Source organism: Corvus cornix, chromosome 4A (genome assembly GCF_000738735.6).
Source record: "Corvus cornix cornix isolate S_Up_H32 chromosome 4A, ASM73873v5, whole genome shotgun sequence".
Lineage (NCBI taxonomy): Eukaryota > Metazoa > Chordata > Aves > Passeriformes > Corvidae > Corvus > Corvus cornix.
This window is the reverse complement of record NC_047058.1, coordinates 17,651,431-17,679,237: the sequence shown is the minus strand read 5'-3', so window position 1 is coordinate 17,679,237 and position 27,807 is coordinate 17,651,431. Positions and strand designations below refer to the sequence as shown.

General features: G+C 43.9%; 1 protein-coding gene across 1 annotated transcript; it reads right to left on the bottom strand.

Moving 5' to 3' along the window:
• Nucleotides 1–141: 141 nt before the first annotated feature.
• ALG13 (ALG13 UDP-N-acetylglucosaminyltransferase subunit) lies at nucleotides 142–25,645 on the bottom strand. Its single transcript, XM_039572258.1, has 27 exons — nucleotides 25,459–25,645; nucleotides 24,839–24,998; nucleotides 24,504–24,642; nucleotides 23,123–23,228; nucleotides 21,241–21,576; nucleotides 20,794–20,877; nucleotides 20,003–20,053; nucleotides 19,267–19,313; nucleotides 18,281–18,353; nucleotides 16,893–16,974; nucleotides 16,370–16,550; nucleotides 15,586–15,661; nucleotides 14,760–14,868; nucleotides 13,496–13,560; nucleotides 12,504–12,604; nucleotides 11,781–11,908; nucleotides 10,873–11,107; nucleotides 10,253–10,409; nucleotides 8,219–8,351; nucleotides 7,947–7,982; nucleotides 7,757–7,812; nucleotides 7,079–7,141; nucleotides 6,547–6,718; nucleotides 5,193–5,315; nucleotides 2,220–2,260; nucleotides 1,183–1,366; nucleotides 142–1,070 (listed from the first exon to the last, which is right to left on the bottom strand). Exons 1-27 carry the CDS (start codon nucleotides 25,537–25,539, stop codon nucleotides 805–807), a joined length of 3,285 nt encoding a protein of 1,094 aa, XP_039428192.1. The 5' UTR covers nucleotides 25,540–25,645; the 3' UTR covers nucleotides 142–804.
• Between the last annotated feature and the right edge of the window lie 2,162 nt (nucleotides 25,646–27,807).

The following is a 27,807-nucleotide window of genomic DNA, read 5'->3' as shown; positions in this document are numbered from 1 at the left end:
TTTTCATGCTGAAAGCTTTTACTACTTCCTCACAGAAAGCTGGAACAGCCTTATCCCACACAACTGCATTTCTTCAGTCCAGGCTGCGGGATAACCAATTGTCAGGAACATTACCTGCCAGTGATAAATGACCACTCAATGTTCATGTGTTCAATGCTTTTATTTCGTGCAGTCAGTGCAAATTAACCACCACCATACGTGCAACAGCTTTCACAAAACAAATCTCACAAATATACAACAATATACAACAGATCAAAACATTATTCTTACACTTTGCAGAGCCACGAAACCTAAGCACTATGAAGTCAGACAGAAGAAATACACAGCTATTACAAATATGTGACCACTAGAGGCAAAGCAGCTTTGTTTTGCGAAATCTGAGAAAGTCTACTTATTTTCAACATTATTATCCCCCTCTAAACGACCCTGTGCCCGGTGTTTATCTGAGTTGTAATGGCAGCCTGATTCAGTGCTTCAGCACAAACCAGGTGTTTCAGTGTTCAGTGCAAGCCCTCAGAGATACACAACACGCCTTTAGTGCCAGCATGTTTTTTCCCATACTTCCTGTACTCACATCCAAGCTGTTCCCTGCACTACAGTACTTTTCTCCTACGCTTTTCCTAATCAACTAAAGCAACATCTTGTCACCAATCAGTAGCATAAACCTGAAGAGAAACGTGAAATTTGAACACAGTTTGATCAACTGACTCAACCCTCTCAGAGAGGATAAATTTACAAAACAGTATTAACAAGAGCTGGCAAACAAGAAATGAGAACCCAAAAGGGAGCCCCCAGCTCCCAGATTTACATTCCCTGAGGTGCATCAGGAGGTGCAGGGCTAGGGGAGGCCACGTAGCCAACCTGGGGCGGTGCTCCTGAACTCCCAGCCTTCGCCACTGGTGGGGAATTTCCATGGGGAGGATTTATTGGATGCCAGGTACCAATGTAGCGATAGGCAGGAACCACAGAGTCAAAGCCAGGCAGAGGCTGCTGGCTGAAGGGGTCTGACACCACTGGGTAATACACTGGCCCATAGGACAGGGGTGGAGGCTCTGTGTTTTGGAAGTTACCTTAAAAAAAAAAAAAAAAGAGCAAAAAGCACATTCACACACTTCAGCCGCACTGATGGCCTTTTAATGCAGGCTTTCACGAGCATGAACACAGCATTACTCAAATACAAACCATTTGCTGATGCCTCCAAGGGAACCTGGTGGACTTCAGTTTGCCCAGCATCAGGGAAGAGCTGAGGCACAGACTGATCCAGGACAGGAGCTGGCTCAGCATACGCTGGGTAAACTTCTACTGGAGATGGAGGCAGCACTGGCTGCACGTACATCATGGAAGGCCAACAGCTCTGATGGCAATACTTGGAGGAAAGGGAAAAACAGTCATGCATAACAGCCTCATACTCTCCAGCCCTCCAAATCACTGCTACTTTCTGATCTAAACTTAGAAGAAATGCATTTTTTTCCTTCCTAGCCCTTTAAGACAAATAAACAAACAAAACCCCCCACGAAACCACTACAGCCTACCAGGAAAGATACTGCAATACCTGCAGCAACAGCCACACTGCTGTTGTGTCAAAAGTCTTTACAGAGAAAGAAGATTCCCAGTTATTAACTATCATAGTCAGATTTTTCCTATTTCTTCAGTTGAAGGAGCTCACAATGCTTTTTTTACTTCCCTGAGCAGCAGCACTGAAGCTGCACTTGACTACTGCTACAGAGAACTCTTCAGCAGAGCAGGTTTCCAGAACACAGAGAAATGGTGCTAACCCATCTCAGCTCAGCTGCACAAGTCCTAGGAGACTCCATCCACACATCTCTAAGTGGTCTTTGATGTCTTATCTAAGTATACAAGTTCTCTCAAGAATGGCTCAGGTTCTTCCCCTTTTCTTCATAGAAAGAATATTTATCCACCATCAAAAAAAAAAACAAAAAAACACTCCAAAAAAGTCAAAAAACCAAAAGTAAAACTGAAAAACTACCACTACAACCCACAGTAAAACAATTATGATGGTGTACTTCACATTTTGAGTTAGAACTTCACTTCCCTGAGTCATGCTTTAATCTCCACCAAGAAAGTCTACCCATATTAGTAGTCCAGTGCACATAATGCACATTTAAAACACTTGGAAGTTCTGAATACATCAGTACATTTGTCAAGAAACGCAGCAGTTCTTACAGGCAATTTGCTATACTCATTTTAAAAGCACTTACTTGTAATCCCATATTAAAATAATACCGCAAGACCTTTGTATCTGAAATTAAAGAATATGACATTAAAGAGCAGAGGAATATAAACCAAGAAGCAAAAGCAACTTACACACAGTAAGAACATTTTATTTTAAGTTAGAGTAACTTAATGAATGGCAGTATTTCACCACTACTTTTTCTTTGAAATTTCAAGGGTAAAGGATGTATCTTGAATATCAGTCATTAAACCAGTTTATCTTTTTAACTAAATCCAGTTAGATATTTGTGCAATGGCAGGGCATTTGTCTGAGCAACTTAGTATTTAATTTAATGACATTAGCTTTAATTTTAGTTTATTCATCTCGATTACTCAAGTGATGACTCAGGTTTTTTTTCAAGTCTCCACTCTCTAAGCAACTAGGACATAACACAGAGCAATCCTTAGACCCTCTTGCCTAATTCTGGAGCCCTCCAACTGTTATACCAAGCTCAATGGAGGCAGGAATAAGGAGTATATTCCTTCCTCACAAGGGTACTCAGTTCCCAGCTTTCTTACAGAGTCTTTTTTTACTTCTGTCTTCCCTCTACTGAACCATTTGTCCCCAGCCAAGTAAATGATATGCTGAGAAACAGTCCCAGGTGCATGAAGGAACTTTGAAACCTCTCTCCAAAAGCAACAGGGTTTTGAACTTGGAAACAGATTTCCAACTACCCAAAAACTGTGAAACAGCTTTAAACCTTTAAAGTTGACCCACTGAAAGGGCAAAAGAAAAAAAAATAAAAATAGAGTGTGTATTTAATCCCAGGATGCAGTTCTGGAACTGTGCATGAGAAAAATTGATTTCTTAGATGCCAATAGAGATTTGCTTCAAAGGCTCAGGAAGAGCAAGTGACCTATGCCACAGCACAGACTTTGAGCTCCCAGCTGTACTAAAGCTAAGGGAAAGCAGGGAGACAACTCAAAAGGAACCACTAAGGGATTCAACTTAGCAACGCCTCCAGAGTTACCATATTCCATCTTCACAAATACCCACCCTCCCCTAAACCAGGCCTTGGCTCCACAGTGCTCCCCTGTCCACCCATCTCCCACACCTTCCCAGCCCTGCTGTCTATGGCACTTTGTGTTGTGTTCTGCTGCAGGAAGGCAAAAGCACCAGCAAAGCAAACCCCAGCCTTAAAATGCACGAGGATTTGTTCCTCTGGCACTGCTGCCATTTCTCAATTCTTTTACCTTTCAGCACCATCTATCAGGGCAACAACCCATGCAGCTGTTTTAGGAAATGCACACAGACCCTTCCTTGCTTAGTCCTGCAAGTGTTGATGGTCTGACTGTGACACTGCCCACAGTCAGTAAAATAGTTAAAAATAACCCAAAGGCTTACGCAGACTTTTTAGTATCAAGCTGTAATTCCATCTACATCTGGAAAAAGTTGGCGTTTTTTTTAAAAATCCAATTTTGTTCTTCAATTGTTTATGCAAATCTATGCAAAGCAAGCATAAGAGCTGAATGAAACAGCTGCTTCCATAGCAGCAATAACAGTACAAAGGAACTGCTGGGAGACAGAAGTGACAAACTGGTACTGGAAATACTGACGTCTGTGGAATGCTGGAACAGAAGCCAGTACAGTAGGAGACCAGTTTTTGTTTATATTCCTCTTTTAGATGTCTGGAAATCAAGTCCATCTTCAGTAAAACGTGACAACCTTATGAAGCAACAGCTAAGCCAAAAAGAGTTGCCCATCCTGATACGAAAATATAAAGACCATGTTGACTCTTGATAAAAATCTCATATCCTGATAGTTTTTACTGGTGCTCATGGGAAGCTCTGGCCAGTACTGAACACAGTGTTTCTAGATCACAGTAATTTCAAGCAGGCTTTTATCAACAGCTCCTTCAAATACAAGGCACCAGGCAAGGGCAGGACACCTGAGGTCACTGTGTTAATAAACACACTTCACAAGTCCTAAATGCCATTAAAACAAGATACAAGATGCTATTAAAACTGAACAAATGCAGATACAACAAATAATGCTGGAGCCCACATCAGGATTTCCTCCCAGGTCCAGGGCTTCAGTCTGTTGACAAGTCCTGCTCTCCCATCTATACCAGGCCTGGTGTCTTCAGCAAAGCACACAGAACTCCAGATCAAGCACACCCATGTACTTCCCCCTGCCCTACACTCCAAAACCTTATGGGTTTCTTAACATAAAGGCCATATAGATTATACTCCAGCACTGTAACAAATGTTCCATGCAATTCCTTATTAACTAGCAACCTTTGAAATTCCTAGTCTGTGCCAAGAAGGACATGGCCCATATCATATGGACTGACTCAGCTGAAGAGCCCCAGGCAGGGTCTGGAGAGGTTATTAATCCACATCCACTCCAGATTCTTGTCAGCACACTTAACACCCCATTCTCCCAAGTGGGGAAAGTTAAGGGCATTCAACTAAAGCTGGAAAGCAGGAACTCCGTGTGTGCGTGGCAACAGTCAGAGAGATGGTACCACAGCAGGGAAGAGGAAAGAGAACAGCCAAAATTAACAGATCTTGGATGTGAGGGCACAGGCAAGACAGCAGAGGAACTGCAGAGCATGGCAGCAATGCCTGCGAAAGCAGCAGGCTTGGTCTCTGCACTCTCACTGCTGAACAGCTGACGTGGACCTTGAACACTGTCCCAGCTGATGGCACTGTGTGGCCAAGCTACACACCCAAGGAACAAGATGACTTTACCTTCTCCCTGGGCTTTCACTTATTTAGGGTGCTGTCTAGAGCTGCAATAATCACATATTTGAGTCAGATACAAACTTTCTGTTCAAAACTGGGAGTGAAAATGTTTTAGCATGAATATCTATAATATTTCTCACTCCCTGCGAGTTGCAAAGAACCATTTTTTCTCACTATGTATTGTCACTTGGTGTTCTGTTAAGCTTCCAAGGAGAACACAAGTCAGAAGTCTGCTGGAGAGCAGCAGGAATAAAAGCACAAACCATCATTACCTCGAGGCAGATCACTGCCACTGGGATCACAAGAGTAAGCTGGAAGAACGGCACCAGCTTCTCCCACCTCACTCACTGGGGGAAGAGGAGCTGAATAAATTGGGAATGACACCGAAGAAACTGCTACAATTGGAAGGAAACAAATGTCACCCAAAACATCAACTTTGCCATGGTATGTCAAATGAGCAAGGTGCTAAGTTACACAATTTAGCATGTACTTTGACACCTCAGTGCCCCTAAATACAGGCTCTGACAAAATTCTGTTTAGCAACCACTTCGAAAGGTGTCCAGAAGAAATTTTAAAACTAGATGGGAAGTTCAATTTCAATTGAGAGTTTCAATCTCTCAAGCCATAACTACATTTCTATCTGCAAGCTGTATATCCCAGTTAGAAGAAAAAACCAAGTATTTTTCAATCATGTCTTCATATTAGAAGGCAGGCCAGACTTCTAGGACAGATAGTTATGTAAGAGAACAACAGAGAACAGACTAATCACTTCATGTCCTCAGAAGTGTGACAGTAAGCCCACAAAATTAAGGGAAGGTTCAAGACATGTCAGGACAAAAATTTTTTGGACAGACAACTGTTCAATATTCATTTAGGTGGCCCACACCTCTAACACAGCAGCAGGTTGGCACCAGTGAGCAGACAGCTGAGAACCATGCTGACTAAACTCTCATGCAGAGCAGAAAAAAAGAGAGATAAGAAAAGTGAGACAGAACTGAGCAGAACGGAAGGCAGAGACTTTTTAGATGCTAAATGAGAAGTTACAGAAGACAGGAGAAGTGCTCTTTGCAAGAAGGAGAACAATTTTTTCATAACAGCCATTTTCCAACAGCAAAGCAGGTACAGCACCTAAGGTGGCAACTGCAGCCTGTGTCTACCCACAAACCTGATCTCCGTGCACAGAAGGAACCAAGGGTCACAAAAATGAACCAGACCCTGAAATGCCACACCCAGTGACTCTTCTGGAAGAGACAGTGCTCTAGAGGCTTTACTCCCTCAGCTCAAGAGGAAAATTAGCTGTAGGAAAGGGGAGGTGAAGGGAGCTGCACTGAACATATGCCTTCTCAAAAGAATTTTCTAGCAAACACTTGGCATTAATAATTAAAGGAGGCAAGGGGGGGGAACCCAAAGCAGAGACCTCCAATTCCCATAAAAATTCAGGGACAACAGCCCCTTCGAAACAAGAAGTCAGCAGCCAAGTTGCAGCTAAGTAAGTTTAAACCAAAGCAAGTGACACTTTTTAAAGCCTTTTAACACTTGTTTTGGATGGGGAGGGAGGAAGGGAGGGGAAAATGTAACTGAAAACTTGGGAAATCCAAGTCCACAGCTGCAGTCTGTACACTCTACCTGGCCTCCCCACAGAATAGGGAGATACTATGACAGGCTGAACTGCTGTTTGTGGGGGAGCTGCTGTTATGACACTGGCTGGAGTGGAGGCAGCAGAATTTGAAGAGAGACCTGTAGCTGGAGCACTATAAACATCTGTGGAGGTAGAAACTGTTGCAGAGTTCACCAACATCTGGAAAAGAGTCAAGAATATTCAGCAGTCTGCCTCTGCAACTGGCTTTGACACAGACTATGAAAATACCACATACGTCAAAAATTCTCACTTCACATTAAATGCATTTTGTAAATCCTAGCTGTAAAGGCACTAACTATCCAAACTCTCTGAAAATTGGCTTGAAAATACCCGCTTAGTGTTGCAGACACCTGCAAGGCATCTTCTGTTTTGCTTGTACTTGCAGGGAATTGTATTCTCTGCTGCCAGAGGCTGTGAGGGGTCCCCACAAATGGACACAGTCCAAGCAGAGTGGTCACCTCTCCACAGGGCCACCACAAAAAGGAAGTGTGACATACAACTCAGAGTACCAGACACTACCTTCTGTGGATAGCTGTAGGAAACCACTTCATCTCGAGGTGACACAAAGACTGGCCCTTCTTCCTGAAGCGATTCCAAAGCAAAGCAGTGTCCATTTAAGTGGCAAAGAAGCCACAAGGCACACATAACACACCCTTATATAATTTAAAAAAAAAAAAAATATGGACTATACACCCAGAGTGCCTTTTGTAGCTCAACTAAACACAGTTTTATTCTGGTGTGATCAGGACTGCTCCACTGTGGAGCAGCAGGTGACTAAAGATTTAGTTTCTAAATTTAAAGAAATAAAAAAATTCCAAGGTAAATTCTACCACAGATGAGATCTCTCCAGTTCCACAGAGAAAGATTAACTGGAATACAACCTGAAGGGTGGCCTGATAAAAGCAAGTGCTGTCTGGAGCAGAGAAAGAAAAGTAAACAGCAGTCAAATACACACTCTCTCTTTGCAGAGGGAAACGTGGAAAATCATTAATGTATCTAGTGCAATCCAGACAGTACTTGCAGACTCAGATAAAAACCTCACCATTCAGGGAGGAAAAGGAGGGTGAATGGATAAATGAAATAAGCATTCCTTTCTTTTATTAAGTCTCTGGCCTACTATGCATCCAAGGACAGTTTCCATGAGGAATGCCACACACCTCAAGGATCTCAAATCTGAACAGACTGAGTAAAACTTACCAAGCTTGCTGTAGGTTCTGCTGAACTAAATACTGTTGCAGTCTCACAGTTGGGATCTGGAGGGCATAGGCAAAATTAAGTGGCAGAGCTGCATTAAATCTAATCCTTCAGAAACTTATAAAAAGGTCATAATTGAGGAGTTTGTTACATTCACCAAATGTTTATCAGTGAAGACTAAACTTCTACTTACCTGGAGGTGCATAAATATATTCCTCATGAAATTGCCCTACAATGGAGAGAGAACAGGAAGTTTTAATTCGGGGGGGAAAAAAAAAGGGCAAAAAAGCTTAAAGCTGGAGTTACTGTAATTACATTCCAGTTCACCATTAATAACCTGCTTTCAGTATCATCTCACTTTGTTTCTCCTCTAGGAGATGGAAGTAACCTACTTTTGACAATGAAAAGCACACTGACAATCTCTTAAATTTTTTTTTTTTGCCTATTAATCCTTTAAGAACTCACCATTTTCACTTGCTGCTTCCTCCTCCTCTAAGGTACTCAGGGTCTGCTTGTTAGATGGAAGGGAGTTTGGACTTCTCCTTGCTACCCAAAACCCCCCCGGACCATGGACAATGGGAGCAGGATTACTCTGGCTCTGAAAAGCAAAGGCAGAAGCACGCATTTAGAAATAATTTAAAACCTTTCCATGCTCTATGGAGACAGACACACAGAAACAGGCTGGCAGACCCAGCTTGCTGCAACCAAAGCTTACTAGAAGCATCATCTGTGTGTCCATTCCAATGCAACAAACACTTGTTTCCTTTTCCTTTTATTCTGCCTTCCACACTTTTTATTCTTGAAGATCTACCACTGTCCTGTGCTATGCAGTCAAGTTGCTCCCTCCCAGATCTCAGCCTGCTTTATCCTAAGCTCTAACACAGCTGAAAAGGAGGGAGCAGATCCCAGACAAGTATTAGTGCATTCCTCATTCTGGAGCATTCCCCCATACCAGCAGCAGACCAGTTCATGCAAACACTGATTATTGTGGAGAAAAGGTTACTCTTAGCCACAGCTAGGGGAACCAAAAGTTGGCTGCTGGCACAGACACCACTGTCTGCACTAGGCTGACCCACATGTGCAACCCTGACTATTTCAGAGAGCAGCACACCCCAGGGTTGCCCAGAGCACTCCTTCAGTGTTTTACATGTCCTTTATCTTTGCACTGAAGTCAGTCTTTAGCTGCACCCCAGTTTAAGATCAGTTCTCTGAAGGAGGAATACAGGATTGCTTGAGGAAAAAGTTGATTCACTCTTTTGTGATAGCTAAGGTGACACTCAAAACTCTCCTCAGAAGACTTTGATGACTACAAGATCAATAAAGTGCTCAGAGAGGCTTGAAAGATTTCCAAGGTTGATGCAGAGGTGGTAAGTCAGAAGATTCTCCCACCAGGCTTCTAGCAGCATGGCAGAGTCCTCTGTGAGATGCATCTTTCTCCAGGAAATGTCATATTCCTTACTGAACAAGACAAGGAAGAGATAGAGAAAAAGCTTTGGCATTGACAATAACAAAGTCACTGAATGAACATGAAAACCTATTCATTAGGAGCTGCAGGCAAGTCTAGCAAGGGGGAGAAAAAGCCAGTGAGCTGTATTGATTTCATGTTGGAAAAAAGAAATTGCAGGATAATATGTCCTTATTCCTTGGCACTCTTTGAGGAAAAATCAGAGCAAAGATTATAGATCTAGTACATCAGGGAAAGAAAAAAATGACTGGTGCTGAAACAGCCCCTAAGCACATTCCCTCTGCCTCACTTAAATACAAGTCTAACACTAGTTAAGTCCACTGCTTTGACACAGCAAAAAAATTCAAACAATCTGTTTTCCTATTCAGATACCCAAGTATAAATTGATTTTTTTTTTTTTTTTAGCATACCCAGCTTTGGACTAGGTTTAAACTACAAGTGAAAAAAAAAAAAGCATTTTAAAGAATACACTGCCACTTTATCTACAACTCAGCAAAAAGACTGCTTTAAGAAAAGTCTAGGTTTATAATTTTTTCCTGTTTCTGTAGCAGAAGAAACTGTCAGGAACAACATGTTAATCCAAAATATCACAACTACAAATTTGGAGGAAAAAATCCAGGCTATCACTACCCAGTTTCTGAATCTTGCTGCCCAAATGATAAATTACAGTGTGGCAAACAGACAGGATATGCACAGGAGAAAAAGATTGTTTTCCAACTGCAATAGAAAGGAGAAACTATTTTCATGAAAATATGCTAAAAAGAAAATGCTAAAAAGAAAACAAGTGTTGCTACTGAGGATACAAAGAAAGATGGGGAATATCTAGAAAAACTGAAGTTTTTAAGCAGGTTCTCCAGGAGCTAGACTAATTTCAGTCTTCCATTCTCAAAAATGCATTCACTGTAAAACCTTAGTCCAAGAAAACCAGAAAAAGCTGCTGTGAATTTAGGCAAGGAATTGCTGTGCATTTGGACAGTTTTCCTCTCCTCGTCTCACTTTGAGAGGCTTCAGCTTACCCTTTGTTCATAACTTACGGGCACAGTAGCAAAAGCAGAGTCATCATCTCCTTCAATTTCACAGAAAGTTGCAGTTTCTTCTGGCCCTCGAGGCTCCTCTGCAGCCCCTGCCACAAACCCGTACTGGCACTCCTTGTTCACACACTGCAGCTGGCGGCGGCTGCGGCTGCAGGAGCTTTAGGAACAAGAGAGGAGGTGAAGAATCACCACCACCTGCAATTTCACCTGCGTTTGTCTGCTCAATTTTAACTCAAGTTCCTTCTGCAGAGCCACAAGAAACCTTCTGTTTCACACTGTGATGCAAAGAGACAATTCATGCCCCACCATCCTCCCCCCAACGGCTGGTAGAGCAATGTTTGGTACAAGAGGTTTGTTGTCGTTCACCAGGAGTGCAGGAGAAGCTGCCATGGCTCTGACAGCCTTTCCATCCTGGGCTGGGGTAGAATGCTATTTGAGGGCCAAGCGTGTTGTGCCTGCTTACAAATCAGGCAGATCCCCTGGGTTTAAAGGGTATTTGCACTTCCTGCAATTATCAGGAAGTGCCTCCCAGCTGTAGTTTTACCTAAACAGCACAAACTCTCTCCTAATCAGAGTGAACAGAAAACAAGTGGCCAACTCAAGTTTTCAGAGCTTCCTACCTCGGCATGCCGGAGTCACGGTGGTGTCTGGGAGGGTTCTGCTGGTGATAGGGTTTGTAGAGTGCCATGTTTGCACCTCCCTGGGAGCAGTGGAGGGCAGGGAAGCGTGCTGAGGGAGCACTGTGCTGCAGCCGGGGTGGCAGCACTGGCTGTCCCCTGCTGTACGCCACAGCCATGAACACTTCCTTCCCACGGACTTTCTTGAGCATCCTCTTCCGTGTTTTCATATCCATTTCTGCAGTTTCCATTAAGGAAAGAAAGATTTACACCTTCAACCTGAGCTACGGTCTCAAATGATGAGGAGAAGACTCAGTATTTGCACCCACAGAAAAGAAAGGGAGTGGCCTATTCCATTTTAAGTATGGAAACTACAGACCTTTCTTTAGAAGGCTCAATCAGGCATTCTACATGATGAGAACACAAGCATCTGACATGGGAGTACATTCAAGCTTCAGCTGATCAAATTCAGTGCTAAAGTCTCCCTATGCAGGCTGCATTTATTTATAAAGTAAAAACCTCACAACTCCTCCTCCAAATTAAATAGAACCCATATTTAATTGGTTAGGGAAGCCCTGGTCTGTCCATGCATCTCTGCTAATGCCAGATCAGACAAGCTCTCCAGTTCACTGACATGCCTTTTTATATGGTTCTCAAGTGGCAAATTTGTCCTGGTCAATTTTGAGCAATACCAAATTTGCTCTGTATTTCAATGGATTTGCTCTTTTGCAAAGGCAAATTCATCTCTCTCTGAAAGGTAACTTTACACCAAACCCCCGTGGTGACCAAGTTTTATATCACAGGGTGAATTAAGCCACTTCCAATATCCAAAGACTGCTACAGTTACAACTATCATGAGCACCTCCCCTACTTCCCCAGGGAAGGAATGCTTCTGGAAGCCTTGTACAAACCTATTCCTGAGAAGTGTCCACCTGTGACTTTCTGATAGGCTCCTCCTCTTCTGTTGTGAGCCATATTCCAAGCAAGGACAGGAGCCACTTTTGTCACTGGCTTTAAGTTTGCCAAAGGAACTGTGTGCCTGCAGGAAGGACACCCACATTAGCAGGGAGACACTCTGCACAACAACATAAGCTGAAGCAACACCAACACAGAAGAAAATAGCTTGTGAAAATAAATCATCTGTTTCTCTGGCACCAAGCACACCTTACTGGTACTTGTTTAATAAAAAAAGACAAGCTAGGCTTTAGTCTCAACACTATTTACTTCCTAGGTCAAGCCTCTCCCCCCTGCCTGCATTTGTATGCCTCCTTTGTACACCTGAAAGCATGGGACAACACAATTTTTGCAGGATGTTGTCAATCCTAGCTTTGGAGGAAGGTGAATGATTGAACAGCAAGGGGGAGAAAGTGGTTAGACTCACCAGAAGTGCCAATTATTTTGTTGCTTGGGTACAAGATAAAAACTCCAGAGAAACACAACAGCAGAGGGCAATTTGCTCTCTGTGAATTAAGCCCAAACTGCAAAAATCACTTTTACATTCCAGTGAGGTAAGAGCAGCAAGATTTCACAGAAGGCATTACAATAATGATTTTAGGTCATTAGAAATCCAAGAGGGAAAACAAACCCCTCAACCAGAAAGAGTTTAAACTTGAAGTCATCACCACACTGCTTACTTTTCTGCCAGCTCCTCAACAAACACAGTCAACGTGTTGCTATCCTGTCCAACTTCTTGGATATGAGCATTGTAATACTTCTCTCCTGGTTCCAGACATACCTGGAAAGAGAACAAGGGAAGCTCTAAAAAACCCAAACTGCATCAGAATATTGTCTACAAACCACTAATAGCAAAGGCTGCTCCTAAGCCAGTCCTATGTTATTGAGTTGGCCCAGGAGTCTCAAACACTACTTCAAATTGCAGACAAAATAAAAAGCACTGTACTAACTTCAGGGAGGAAGGAAAAAAAGAAATAAAATCAGTCTTGTGAGCGACTTGAGAGGCAAGATACCTGCTCCCTAACTTATTTTTATTCCCTGTGCCCAGAAGATAAGTACCAAGGAAGACTGCTGCTTAAGAACTTGAGAAGAACAGAAGATGAAGTAGGAAGAGGAAAGCTCAGCTCAGGGAGAAACAAGTCACTGAGTGAATCATCAGCACTACCTTAAAGAGTGATAAAAAAAATACATCCTCACTACATATGACATCAGAATACAAAGAAAACTGACCTTCCTTTCAGCATCTCCTGTCCAAGATCATTCTACTCCTCCCTTCATAGCTCTTCCCTTTTTATTTTATAAAAATATTTTGCTACTTCACTGTTGAAGAAAGATAAGACTATCCAGAATTGTTGCTTAGCCCAAGTGCAAAAATCTAAAGACAACTACATCAAAAGCACCCCCTCTGCATTTTGAGCTCTGCCTGGAACTTCCACACTCCGAGAATGTGCATGACTGGTTCACACTGAACTCCCAAACTACTTTTTTAATCACACTACCAAGTTTAAAAGTAGATTTTAGAAAGCAATTACATTTAAAAGAATATCTACAAGAAAGAGAATGAGAAAAGCCTTAGAAAATTCAATGAAATCAAATGACTTCATGGTTTATCATAGTCCATTTAAAGCAGTTTTAACAGTTTATCATAACTGGGTCTCCTTTGAGTACTAACCTGACACTTGTCTCCTAAATAGTACTGTCTCCCAGCAAACACCATGTAGTCAGTTTTTTGAAGCTCTAAAAATAAATGAATAAATAAATAAAGGGGAAAAAAAAGCCTTTAAACTACTGTTCTTTCTTTGCATATCCTACAAGTACTTCATGACAGCATCCAGCTATGATTTTATAGGCCACTGGAATTAATACTTCCTGTGCATGCCTGAACATTCCCCATAGTAACAGTGGAGTAACTCTAGATATTCTTACAATAGACCATAACCAGTCTAAGTCACATGAGACCAGTAACATCCAGGTAATGCAGCAAGCAGCACTACTACTCCAACACTGCAGCTTCTGTGGTGGTACAGAGTTAATCCTGCATTTAATGCAAATCCTGGAATTAAGAGTGTTGGACATCTCTTATCTTGCCAGAGTCCTGGTGGCACTTGGCAAACATGAAATGTCATCCAGGAAAAGCTAACATTGCCTAAAGTCTCCTTGCTGTTAGATTTCAGCTTTTTTTTACCTCTGTTCCTTGCCTGGCTTCGCTGCACGTCAGTATTCTACACAGATAATTGGTTACCACACTCTGTTCCAAGAATTTTAATGATCCTCATTACTGATTACGAAGTGGTAAAATGCTAGAGTTCTTCAGCATGCAAAGCACTTTGGGTCAGACATCAAATATCACTTAAAACCTTATCTTTCTTGGAAACTCCTTGCTTTACAGATCAGCCATTGTGAAAGCCAAAAAGCAGCCAGCCTTTCCCAAGCCATGAGAACCATGAGATCTCTGCAGAATGCTCAAGCCCAAGAGGGCTAGGAAGCAAGACAAAAACTCTTCTGACAGATCTCAAAGCTAAATTTGAGATCTTCATTATTATACAATTCTGAGGCCAAAATCGTGCTCTAAAAAGAAGTCTTTGCACACATGCTGTAACAAAAAACTCCACATTTGAATGCTTTCCAATATAACAGAATGGCAACAGAGTTCTGTGCTCTGCTTTGAATCCTACTTCCTGTACACAGTCAATAAGGAGCAGAGATCAGATTTTTAGCAACCTTGTACCATTATACAGTATCAGAAGCTGGGTATTTTGTACTTTGAATGGCAGACAGGAAACCAAGAACATGTCCTACCTACAGCTATCTGCTGGGTTCACCTCTATCCTTCACATTTCAGCTGTGAACAAACAGGTGACAGGACTCAGATTCATAAATTTAATGCTAAGCCTACTGCAGGAAGAGTTTTTTGGCTTTCCCCTTTCCAAAGATACCTTTTCTGCTGTCCAGCCAAACATCAAACTCCACATTTCGATAGATGGCAGAGTCCAGTGCCTTTAGCACTTTGTAAGGAACAGGCATCTTTGGAGGATTTTCTGGAGGCTAAAAACAGAATTGGAATGGAGCATTAACAAGTGCATTTCACGTGTTCAGCAGAGCCTCTTATCCTACCACTATCTGTGAACCATTTTAAAATGTACAGATGCTATTTTCCAAAATTTTCACTTCCACTCTATTTCCCTAAAAGCTAAAACTCAGAGTATGAGAACAGATTCAGGCACTCAGGTGCTGAGCAAACAGACCCTGGAAAGCACTGGGACAGGCTCAAGAGTAACACTTGGCACGTTCTGTACTCAAAAAGAATCAAAGGAAGCTAACAAGACCAATGAAGCCACAGCTTCAAAAGTTGGTGAGAATTTCAGTTATTGTATCTGAAAACTAATTCTGTAGAGTTTCTAAAAGTATTCTGAAGCAATTTATACTATGGTCAAGACAAAAGTGAACTAATTTAAACCATCTCCTGGGAAAAACAAACAGCAAATCAGGAAACATCTGCTAAGCTCCATCTTTTGGGGGAAATAAAAATCAGCCAGAGAAGAACTAGAGAATTTCAGAAAGGAAAAGAGCATCTCCAATTTAAGAGAAACTCAAGGGCAAAACCAAAAGGACAAGCAGACAGAAAAAATAAGCCACCCCCTTGCCAAAACCCCATTTTTAGAAAGTGGTAAAGAGGATTTAGTCCTAACAAGGGTAACATCATACAAGAGAAAAAAAACCCCAAAAGCAAACCATAAGGGCATTTTCCTCTAACTGACAAACCTTTTGTTCTTCAATGCCTTGTTTGAACTTGGTTTCCTGTGGATTGTCCATATCGTTGCCCTCCCAGTTGTCCAGCCTAAAAAATTGACAATAAGATTACAAAAGATACAACACACGATTTCTAGCCAGGGTTAGTATCACCAACTGTTCACACAACCTGAAAAAGCACCATGGTGCCATCAAGTGGTACATTTTGCCTTAAACACTAGCGAGGTGCAATGCAGTGCAGGACAAGCCTTTTCCAAGCTTTAAGAACATGACCTTTGCTTGTTCCAACACCCACCCCTAACGAGGGCTACTGCCTGTGTTAGGAAAGGATGAAGGTGATCCCACTGAGTTCTTGCACTGCCAAGTACAAAAGACACTCTGTGCCAGGTCCCATCAAACCAATGCTGTCTGCAGGCGTTCAGAGGCAGCTCTCAAGCCCTTCAAAGCTGTGGAGGCTTAGAAGAGTACTAAGTCTCTCGTTAAAAAAAAATTAATAAAAAAGCTCTAATGAAATAAGGAGCAATTTTACTTACAAATAAGCTGTCATTTTAGAGAAACACACAACTATACCACAGCCTGCAGCAGAGGATATTCAATTATGTGACACTTCCCAGCTCCAAAGAAAGCACTCTCTCTCCCACGATATACTTGAGCTTTGTGTTTGTGTCATGACATAGGAAAAAAAGAGTTAATATTTCATAAAAATTCAAAGAAACTTGGAAAAGTTGTCCTCTGCAAGGTTTTGAAGGGGTTTTTTTGCTTCCCTCCTGCCAGATCCTCTTCCCCAATATACTACCTCTTTTCTGATGAATTTCTGGGCACTTTTTCATGGAGACAACCAAAGTTTGCATCCTCACTTCCTACAGGACCACTGTTTCTGTTCTTCTTGGATCCACTTCGAAACACCTCAACTGCAGACCTTAATTCTTCCTCATCCATGCCAAACACATCTTTGTAGAGGATCTCATATAACACAGCTGAACAAATCAATACAAAGCTCGATAATATGAGATACATAAGAACTGCTGCAGTTTTCAAGGCAGGCATATCTTCAGGTATTATCTACTGTTACAAGGCAGCAGGGACATCAAATTTAGGGACAGGATCATAAAGTAACTCAGTTGGGAATAAGGGACCTCTGGAAGCCATTTGGACCAATACCCCACTTAACAAATAAAAAAATGAGTCTAAGCATAACAATATGCCATAAGTGAGCTTCCATCTCTCTTCTCCCCACCCCTGAAAACTGAAATAAACCCTGCCTCTAAACATATGAAAACACACAATTCCCTTCCAGAGAAAAATGATTTCAAGTTTACCCTGGCAAATAGCAGCATTTTCCTGGAATTGTTTTGTATACACAGAGTCGTAGTGGCCATTACCAGAACAACACAGTAAAATCTGGGAAAAATAAAAAAAAAAAAAAAAAAAAAAGGTTTTAAGGCTGGAATGATGTAACCCCAAATTCTATCTGAGACCCTCTCATTCTACAGTTGACATCAACTCATCAAGAAAATGGCTAATATTATCAATATAAATAAGAAAAAGCTGTAGCATCAGCTCCAAGCAGAAATTTAGGTGAAGTCTCTAAGTAACTTTGTATCACACAAAGAAAAAAAAGCACCCGTACATCCTGCTGTTTGTTTCCCACTTACCTCCAAGACCACCAATTGCTCAGAAGGTAAAATAAATACAACACATTGAATGCAGCACCCCAAGCCACACTGTCCCAAGTGTCAAAGGCACATCTCATCCTTCTCTATGAGGGACTATAAGAGCATTTACTTCTCCAGCCTTTAAAACCTTGCTTTTAAGAAGCATAAGAGATGCTTTCTGCAACACGTGCATTGACACACCATGCAAACATGTCCCACCAAACTTCTTGGCACACAACCACAGTCAACTGCAACGGGCAGAAGCCCTCAAGCAGCTGTCAGCACACTGCCAGTGAGGATGCTTCCCAGAAAACCAGCTCCCAGAGGGAGCTGAGATGCCAGGACTCAATTCTGTGTGCTGTGTGGATTCTGCCAACACAAGCTCTCCTCTGGTGGTGAGGAGGAGCAGCACCAGAAGGAGCTGCTGCCCGTACTCACAGTGTAATGACAGACAGCTGCCAACACTTAATGAGAGCTCTGGTGGGAAAGCCTTGGAGGGCAAGCACACATTTAGACCATGCTGTTTGATTTTTAAACTCAGCTCACTTTGGAATTAAATTAAGCTACAAGGAAAGTGTGTAGGTGAAGAAAGAAGCACATGTAGATGAAGACAGCAGTGCTCATCAACAGATCATTAACAGCTGCAGCAGCACAGATTCAGAGCAGACTGGCCACTTTGGCAAATAGAACAGCCCACATGCAATCCACACCACAGCAACTTCATCGCTATCATGCCTGAAATAGCCACATAATTGTTCATCCACATCTATGCAGCTCCAGAGAACACCAGAGGGGTCAGATGCAAGGTAATACAGAGTATTTGTCCTTTATGCACCTTCCTTTTACCCCCAGCAGTAGTTCTGATGTAGGTAAGCTGTTCTAATAGCTCCCATTCTGAACTGGGACCAACTATATGTCACAAAAATCAATCAATCAGTTTGTTACAGTCATCCCTTCCCAGGGAAAAAACTGCACACCTCATCCAGCTTCAGGAAAAGTAAGAAAACAGACTGGCAGGGGAACAGAAGGAAAGTGCCCTCACTTCTACTGACCTTGTCTTCAAAGTCATTGCCTGTAGCACATGTGGGTGGCTTCCCGGGGTACCGGTACACAATGAAGTCTCGCCTAGGTAAGCAGAGGGAAAACAAGACTAGCAAGAGCAGACTTTCAGTAGAACTGTGTTATGAAGAAGTTTACAGGGAGCAGTTTAGAGCTGTTGGTTTACAGAAAAAAGTCAAGCAAAGCATTTTTCCTGATAAATGAATAAAGAAATGGCCAGGTGAGAAAACCCATCCTGAAGGGAAAATAAAAATTATCTGTGAAAGACCATGATATTTACTCACAGGTTAAGTCAAGTACTTATGCTTACAGAAGGGTGCTCAGACACTAAGACAATTCAGTCTAAGTGGTTTAGGCACCCTGCAAAAGGACTAGAACCTCAGTGCAGGGAGCTAGTAATTCTAGCTGAACTTCAGTTTGTTCCTTTAGCATTGGGACAAAGTGAGCCTGCAAAAGGAGGGCTCTAATTTCTACCACTGGAGAGCCAGACTGCTTTTTCAGATAGCAGCATCTTTAGCAAGACAGCAGCACCTGCACAGTTCTGTGTTACCTCTGAAATAAATATCAGTGTGTACATAGCAGGTAGGGCAGGTACTCCTCACTTCTGGAACTTTCAAGAACACCCACATGAGTTTTAGTCACTTCTAACTACCACACAGTGTTTCCACTGCACACAGCTCCTTGGTTCTCCCCATTTTCCAGCCTTCAGCCACTAGAAGCAAACACCTGACATTCAAGTAAAACATCAGCAAAAGGATAACAAACAAGCGTCTCTGGAAAGCGACCCTGCCCTTAATCCCCATTAGATCAGGGGCTGTGATGGCACCATTTACATGCCACTTAAGTAAGTTTTGTAGGGAAGCATTTCTCATCATGCTTCACACATTCACATTTCAGTGGCAAACACATAGAAGGTTCTGGGGCCAGAAACCCCACACCAAGTGCAAAACAAAGTAAATCTTAAGAAAGAGGTACTTACTTGTATATCATTGATAAAGCACTCATTTCCAGCTGGCCAGCACTTTCCTATGCAAGATTAGGAGATTACATGAGATAGCAGAGGCATCTAAACATCAAGAACTGTATTCTAGGTTTCTGTAGAATTAAAATACCTATCTAAACTCATCAATCAATGCACTAAAAGTTGAGATATAAAGATTTGGGGGAGAGTGAGGTAAAAAGGGTCTGCTTCATGGGATGGCAACAATTACCAAAATGAGTTAGACTGAGTTGCTGCTAGAGCTGCTCCAACACATCACTCAAGATACATTTTTTTTAAACCCGTATTTGTTTCAGAGACTGCTGCATTTACCAAGGTTACTGATTAGACTAAAGAAATAACAATTTGAACCCACGTATCTGAACACTAAAGAAAGAAGCAGGGCATTGCAAAGCCTGACAAAAATTTCATGCAAGGTACACTCCATGTATTTTGCTTTTTCTTTCCAGAAAGCCCTACAATTATTAAAAAGCTTTTACTATCCAGCCTGCAGAGATTGCTCCTTTGCACCCACATAAGTTCCCCACTGAAATTGGTATTGTTTATACATGTACAGTTTATTCACATTATTTATGTAAATGAGACACCAAGATTTGGGTCTATCTAAAAAAATCCCACAAACTCAAATAACTACATTTTAAGTCATCACCTAAGCACCTTCCTGTTCTAGTCTCCTCAAATTTAAATCTCTTAATAAGTCTTAAATCATGCTCACCTTTGGATCTCCTAGTCGTTCTAGGTATTTCTCAAATGAGCCTTCCACATACTTTTGACAAAACAAAGAAAGCAAATATAAAAACTTAGGCAGTTAGAAAACAAAGTTAAAATTAAACCTAAACACTACTTCACAGCTACCAGCTGTTGATTTGGAGGGACCAGGGCACATGGAACACGGGAATGATTTGGGGTATCAATGTGAGAATACCAAGAGATCCTCAAAAAAAATTAAAGACATGAGTCCAAGTAATACTCAAGTCCCTCCTAGATTAGATAAAGCACTTAAATACGACTACAAGGAAAACAAGCAAACACCCCAAAACACAATCCCCAAAAAACCACACCAATACCCTACAAACCCACACAAACTGCTACAGACAAAGACAACCAAAAAACCCACCTCAAAACCCCCATGACTTCATGTAATTGTTCTGGGATTTCCCACCATCTTTCGATATTCATTTCTTGCTCCAAAAATCCGACACATTTCCCACCTACTACTAAATTTTGCAATGGTTGCTCCCCAGAGAATATACCATACAAGTAACTCACCCTACTCACTTGGGTTTCAGTACCTTGCTTGTTTTCAGAAACTTCAGAACCAAAGTCAAATAAAACTTATGCAACTGCAACCCAACGTAAGGGACAACCATCCTATCATTTCTCCTCTCTTACAAGCACCAAGCATGGCAAAGCATCGTGTTCTCAGTGCTAAACCACCGACTCCCTCCCGCAGCACTTCCCAACTACACGTACTCAGCTTATACATATACAACACACGGTACTTACGGATTCAAACCTAGACTGGTGCTGCCTCATAAACAAGACACAAGCTTTCCTAACTTCTGCATGATGAATTTGAGATGAAAACAGCTGGAAAAATAACGGTAATAAAGGAGAAAATTTCAGAGTTTAATTTAAGCCTCGCGTTAGGCATAAATTCTACAGACTGACGCCACCACAAGAAGAGGCAGTGCAGAGGCTCAGGGGCACCTGGGGCTGAGGGAAGCCCCAGCGCCCGGAGCCGCTCGCACCCATCCCCACACATCCCCACACCCATCCCCACACATCCCCACACCCATCCCCACACATCCCCACACCCATCCCCCACACATCCCCACTCCTCCCCGCTGCCGGCATCGCGCTCTGAGCACCCGGGCGGCTCTCCAGGAGCACCCCCGGCCCACCCCGGGCCTGAGGCGCCCCGGCTGCCCCCAGCCCGGCCGGCCTGCGCACTTGCTCCGAGACGGCTCGGAAGAGGCAGGAGGCGTCCTTGGCCGTCATCTTGCGGTACAGCCCCAGGCTGCCCAAGTACTCGTCCATGGCCACCTCGCTGAAGGACTTCTGCCCAAAGTACTTTTTGGAGCCTTTGTGCATCTTCCCGGCCGGGACGGCTGAGGCGGGCACGGAGACGCGGGCGAGGCGCGAGGCGCTGGGGCGCGCGGCCGCCGCTAATGAGGCGCCGCTAATGAGGCACCGCGCCCACCTGCGGGACCGCCCGGCCCCCAGCCCCCGGCTCCGGCCCCTCGCATCCCGCTGGAGCTGCCTCCGCCGGGGCCATTTTAGGCTGTTCTAGGCCGTTTTAGGATGCCCGGCTCCCGGCGTGGGTGCGCATCCCCAGCGTCTCCTCCCGCACCTGGCTTGGCTAAGCTGGCTCCTTCCAACTTCATCGCTCGACTGCAAATAACCAGCGGGAACATCAGTCCAGTGGTTATCCAAAATTCCCTCTGCGCTTCTGGGCTGGAGGCAAGTTGCTAGCAGTGAATTTGAAATATCAGCTCCATAGAAATCATTAAGGGAGTAAAAATCTTAGTCGCTCCTAATCAAGTATTTGGGGCAAACTTTGGGGGATTGGCAAAAATGACTCTTGCACAACTGTGCGGCCTGATTTATTCCACCTGTAGCCCTTTGTGCTTGATTTGATTAGAATGCCTTTATGAACATTTAATTTGCTCATAAAAATTGTACTTAGACATCAGATGGGCCAATTCAGGAGTTTCATTTTCTCGTTTTAAACAATAAAACAAAATCCCCCCAAATGAATAATGTCCTTGTAGGAAGGGCAATTAGCACCAATTATGAACTTGTAAAATTCTAGCACATTAGAAACCTAAGAACATGCATGAACATTTTAAACTCCCTTTGGTTTTCAAAATATTTACTTAAAAATTTGATGTAACATCAACATAGTTGTCAATTTAAAAACTTTAAATGGAAAGCCCTGATCAGCATCAAAGAATCACAAAATGGCTTGCATTTGCAGGGAGTTCATCTAGTTTCAACCCCCTGCCATGGACAGGGACACCTTCCACTGTCCCAGGTTGCTCCAAGCCCCATCCAACCTGGCCTTGGACACTTCCAGGGATCCAGGGGCAGCCACAGCTTCTCTGGGCACCCTGTGCCAGGGCCTCAGCACCCTCACAGGGAAGAATTTCTTCCTTATGTGTAATCTAAATAGGAAACACTGGGTGTGCAGAAGTCCAAACTAATGGTTTATGATGAGGTAACACCATGTAAATGGAGTGATTGTATTGCCAAGCCTATTCCTCTGTTTTACTTTGTGGGTAAATCACCCAAACCCAGGGCAGCTGTGGGCAGTTTGGCAGCAGGTTTGCAGCTCATGCCTTTTTCCCTTTTGAGGCTTAAATCTCTCACTTTTAAGCTCTCTTTTCAGTGCTTCTGTAAACACATGAAACAAGAGCTGAAGGCATCTGCAGAACATCACAGGAACATCAACAAAGACAATTTATTTCCACCTCTACTTGGCAAAAATGGTCAAGAGATCACTATGCATATGCCATGCCTGTAAAGAAGTAGTTTAGCTTGTCCTCATCACTGGAATTACCATCCCAATGCAGATTTTATGATATAAATGTCTGTCTGTGAAACTAGGCAGTTTATACTCCCTCCTTATTAGCATTGTGCTCTTTTAAGAGCTGAATAAATAAATAAAGCTGAATGAGTTTGGCACTAAATTGGAAACCACTTAATATCAGTTAGTATTAAGTGACATTTTCTTTGAGGGTTTGGCCCAGCTGGTGGATCTTTAGTGTTGAAGGCCACAGTAGGAGATGAGACATTTTATTCCAACATTTTTATTTCTCTGTTTTGTTTATTGTAAGCCAAAAACTTTATCCAAGAATGAAGCAAACTTTTCTGGCTGTCCAGGAGGAAAAGGTTTCAAAGCTGACAAGTCCATTGACTGCAGCGTCTCCACAAGAGTGCTGTAAAAACAGAGCAAAACCAAAAATTAAAGAACGATCCATCCCACAGGAAATTTTTAAATAGTTTTCTTTCTCTTCACCCATACGTAATTCTTTAGCATGGAAGTATAGTAGTATAAATAAGTATACGTATAAATAAGGATATGTATGGAAAGGAAAAGAGTGCACAGAGCAGCAGGCCCCGGCCACCACTGCTGAGAACACAATTCCATCAGCATTCAGAGAAAAGCTCAACTTTGCAACTTTTTAATCTTCTCTGGTTGCAATGCTGGGAGACTGAAAAAGATCTGACTCGTCCCCATAAACCACATGAGGAAATCCATTCTATCTGAACACATGGCAGAGTTCTCTCCTGATCACAGAACCAGAAAGAACAGCTACATCAATCTGTTACTTGCTATTATCAGGCTGCAAATAAGGCTCAAATGCTTAGCACTGCCCAACACAAAGAAATAAAAATTCCAAAGCTGACAGAAGCACCAAGATAATGAGTTTAAGAAACTTGCTCAATGTAAATGAATGCCAGGCCTAGTCTGTTCAGAAAGCTCTTCTGAAACATATGAAATCCTGCTTGCAGGGCAAAGGAACAAGATGCAGACTAAGTAATGGGAGTTACATTTTCTCTGCTTTCAGTTTAGAGGTCATCTGTTATTTTTAGAGTGGAGTCAATCATAAGAGAAAACAGTAAGATACAGTCAGCACAGGAGAGGAGACAAAACTGACAGGAATCAGGATGAACTCTAACAAAAGGTGCTGGGGGTTTTGGTGATGGTGGCATTTTTTTGTGTGTTGTTTGCTTGGTGGTTTATTTTGGGGTGGTGGTTTTTTTGTGTGTTGTTGGTTGGTTGGTTGAGTTTGTTTTTTTTTCCTGAAGTGACAGGCAGTAGATCTGTGAAACTCCTTGTCAGAAGATATGGTGGATTCAGGAAGTTTAGTTAAGAGGGCAGCCTGAATAAGTACTTGAAAGACAGAGGTAGTTAAAGTCACTAACCAGATAACATCTGATTTATGAATCCCCCTGAATCCAAGTATTCTTCTTTTAATTTAAATACATGTACCCTCAAATGGAAAAAAATAATTAGAAGAGGCCATGGTCAAAAGGCTTGGTTAAGTGTAGTAAATGACTACATGGTGTAAATTTATCCATTCTTGAAAATCTAATATCCAGATGGAGGTTACAGAGAAGGATGTACGTTTCCTTGCTACATTCTCAGTTCTGCCATAACATGGACTGAACATTCTTGTCCAGCAAGAACAGCCACAGCAGCTGCATACCTGCAGCTACAGTAGAGGACACAGTCATCCTTGTGGAGCTGTTTGGCCAGCTCAAGCTGATGGTTGTCCATCAGCTTGTCATTTATTACTACTATCAGTGGTTTTCCTTTCTCTAGAGTCTCCAGGCAGCTACCAGCACCTACAAGAGAACCAGAAAACACAGTGAGAGATGACACACCCTCCTACTTGCTGCTGAAACAGGATTCTTTGAACAACCCACCCCTAGCTGTGGACCTCAACATGCCCAGCCAGCCCACCGCTGAGCGGGAGAGACTTCATCCCACGGAGCTCCCTCAGCAGGGCCCGGGAGCCCCGGGAAGCAGACGGGGCTCTACCTGCGTGGCTGATGACCAGGTCTGCGCTCTGCAGGTCCTCAGCCAGCGAGTCCTTGAAGCGAAACACTTCCACCGCCACGGCCGGGCTGCTGCTGGGCTGCGGCAACGAGCCCCGGCCCACCTGCAGCACCAGCTTCTGGTACCCGCGGCTCTGCAGCGCCTGCGGGGAACGGGAGGGATGAATGGAGGGGATAACGGGGGTGGGGAGGATGGTGGGAGATGAAGACAGGGATGGAGAAGAGGGGATGATGGGGAGGGGTGACGGGGGTGGAGTGAAGGGATGAGGCGGAGATAGAGGGGGTGTATGAGGGGTGTTCTCAGCTCGGGCACTCTGGGGCCTGGCCCAGCTCCCGACTACCCCGGCCCGGGTACCGCTGTCCCCTCCCGTCCCCACTCCGTGCCACACGCCGTCCCTCCCCTTCCTCCACCAACACTTCTCGCCTCTCCCCGCCGGAACCCCCCAACCGCTGCGGCCCGCTCAGGCACCCCGGCACCACTGCCGGGACGCGGCAGGGAGGGCGGGGCAGGTCGCGGCGCGCAGGCGCCAGCCCCGGGAGGGCAGGCCGGGGCCGGGGCCGGTGCCGGGGCCGGAGCCGGTGCCGGTGTCTCGGCTGCCTGACCTTCAGCGCGGGCGGGGAGCCGGCGGCGGCGATCAGCTCGTCGAAGCTGGTGGTGCCCACGGTGACGAACACGGATTTCATGGCCGCCGGGCCGGCCGCGGGGCCGCCAGGGGGCGCCGCGCGCCCGCTCAGCGCTCCTGAAATGGCGGCCGCGCTGAGGGGAGGGACGGGGCGGGAGGGAACGCCTCCTTCCCTCACGGGCCCGACCCTCCCGTCCCGAACGCCGCTTGTCTTCACGGTCCTGCCCCGTTCGCTTTGTCCCGCTGCCTCCGCCCAGGCGAGGCGGGTGTCACGGCGCTATGGGGTTTGCCCGCCACGTTGCCACACCAGCAGGGGTGGTGGCCGCTCTGACGAGCCCACTGTCCGCCAGCGTTTAGACCAAGACTGTCTCTGGTTTTCAGACTTTCAGGGAGGAGAGGTAAAAGGGAAATAAAGGAAAAGGGAATTCGGAAAGTTTTGGCCTCCATGTGTTATTTCAGCATTGGGGACCCACGCAACTCAAGGACAGCCTGGCTGGGTGTGTTCAGAAATGCCATGGCCAGAGCAGAGCCACAGCCACCTTCCCTTTACAGACTGACATTGGCCCAAGCCTCCCACAACACTTGTGAGAGTAACACTTTGACTTCTACCCAAAATTCTGAATATTAGATGTGTTAACACAGTCTTGTTCATTGACGAGTAAGAATGACCCCTGAACAGTTGCACAAACCGGGCTGGCAGTTTTGTTTCGTAATTGTAAGTGTAACACGATGCACAATGCTACAAAAATAAACCAAAGTTAGACATCTAAATCTGTTTATTCCCTGAATTAAATTTAACAGATGAGGTCACAATTGTATACACTGCATGTTCAAAGAAAGATGCAGCTGTCTTGAGGATACCTCTGATTGCTGTATTAATGCCTCGTTCACAATGCTCATTAGCCCCCTATTGTTTTCATTTAGCATAATGAGCCACGCTGAAATGTATTTATTTTTTGATTAAAGCAAGTAGTGCTGACAGCAGACATGGCACTTTGGGGGAAAAAATGCTATAGAACCAAATAATATTGGTGTCCTGAGTGTGCAGGGACTTAGTGGCTCTGCCTAGCCTCACTCAGTTCTTACCTAAAGGGGCTCTAAGAGAGCTGGAGAGGGACTTTGGACAAGGACCTGGAGTGACAGGACAAAGGGTAATGAAAAAGGGCAGATTTAAATTAGAGATTAGGAAGAAATTCTTCCCTCTGAGGGTGGTGAGGCCCTGGCACAGGTTGCTCAGAGAAACTGTGGCTGCTCCTGGATCCCTGAAGTGTCCAAGGCCAGGCTGGATGGGATTTGGAGCACCCTGGGATGGTGGAAGGTGTTCCTGCCCATGGCAGGGGGTTGAAACTGGATCAACTTTATGGTACCTCCCAACCCAAACCATTTTATGGTTCTAACCTCAAGGTTAAATAAAGTCCCTGTCAGAGAGTGTGAGTGGAAGCCCCAGCTGAGGCTCATCTGGGCAATTGAGACCTATTAGTGCAGTCAGGGTCCTGACAGCTGTTGGACAAGAAGGTAGACTTGGGATGAAAGGAAAATGCTAAATTTTTCAGCTGTGTTGGAGATGAGGTTCAGCACCTGGTAAAGGACAGGATAATTAAATGTTAGGGGTTTTGGTTGTTTTTTTTCCATGTGTCACTGAAAGGCGGTGTCCTCTGCAGCTTGCACTCCTGGCTTCATGCTGTATAGGGGTTAGAAGAAAAAATATTCAGTGTAAAATTGCAGTGACTTAATTTTGTGTTGGAGTTTTCACTGGAGGATACATCCTGCTTGCATGTTGAATTAGGCTTGTTAGGGTGATTTTAAACTGAAGAGAAAAGGGAAAACTATCCATTAAGGGACTCAATTTCATGCTAATTTGTACCTGCTGTTTTAATTAGAAGTTGCGTAGGGCATAAGTAGAATTTTGCCCATGAGTGCTTGTGCTCTGGTCCATGAGAACTACAGATCACTCTCAAAATGAGATACTTTGAGTTCATCCTGTGCAGCTTTAAGGCAGGTAGAGGGCATGTAATCCAGGCTTGGTGCTGTGCCTTGGTTCATTGCTGTCTCTGCCCTGTGTTCCTACAGATACAACCCCACAGTGATGCTGTTCAGAGAACTGACCTGACAGAGACTTGTTTGCAGTTAGATCAGCTCACTCAGCTGCTCAAGCAGCACTACCAGCACAAGGGAGGTGGCAGAGCTGTGGTACCTTGGATTTAGTCTGGCTTAAAGGTCAGCAATTGCACCTCTGTGCACCCCTTCGTTGTCATAAACTGCAGCCACATTCTCTGAGCCACGTGGCTCAGGCAGCTGAGTGCCTGCAGCCTTTGTGGCAAAGCTTGTG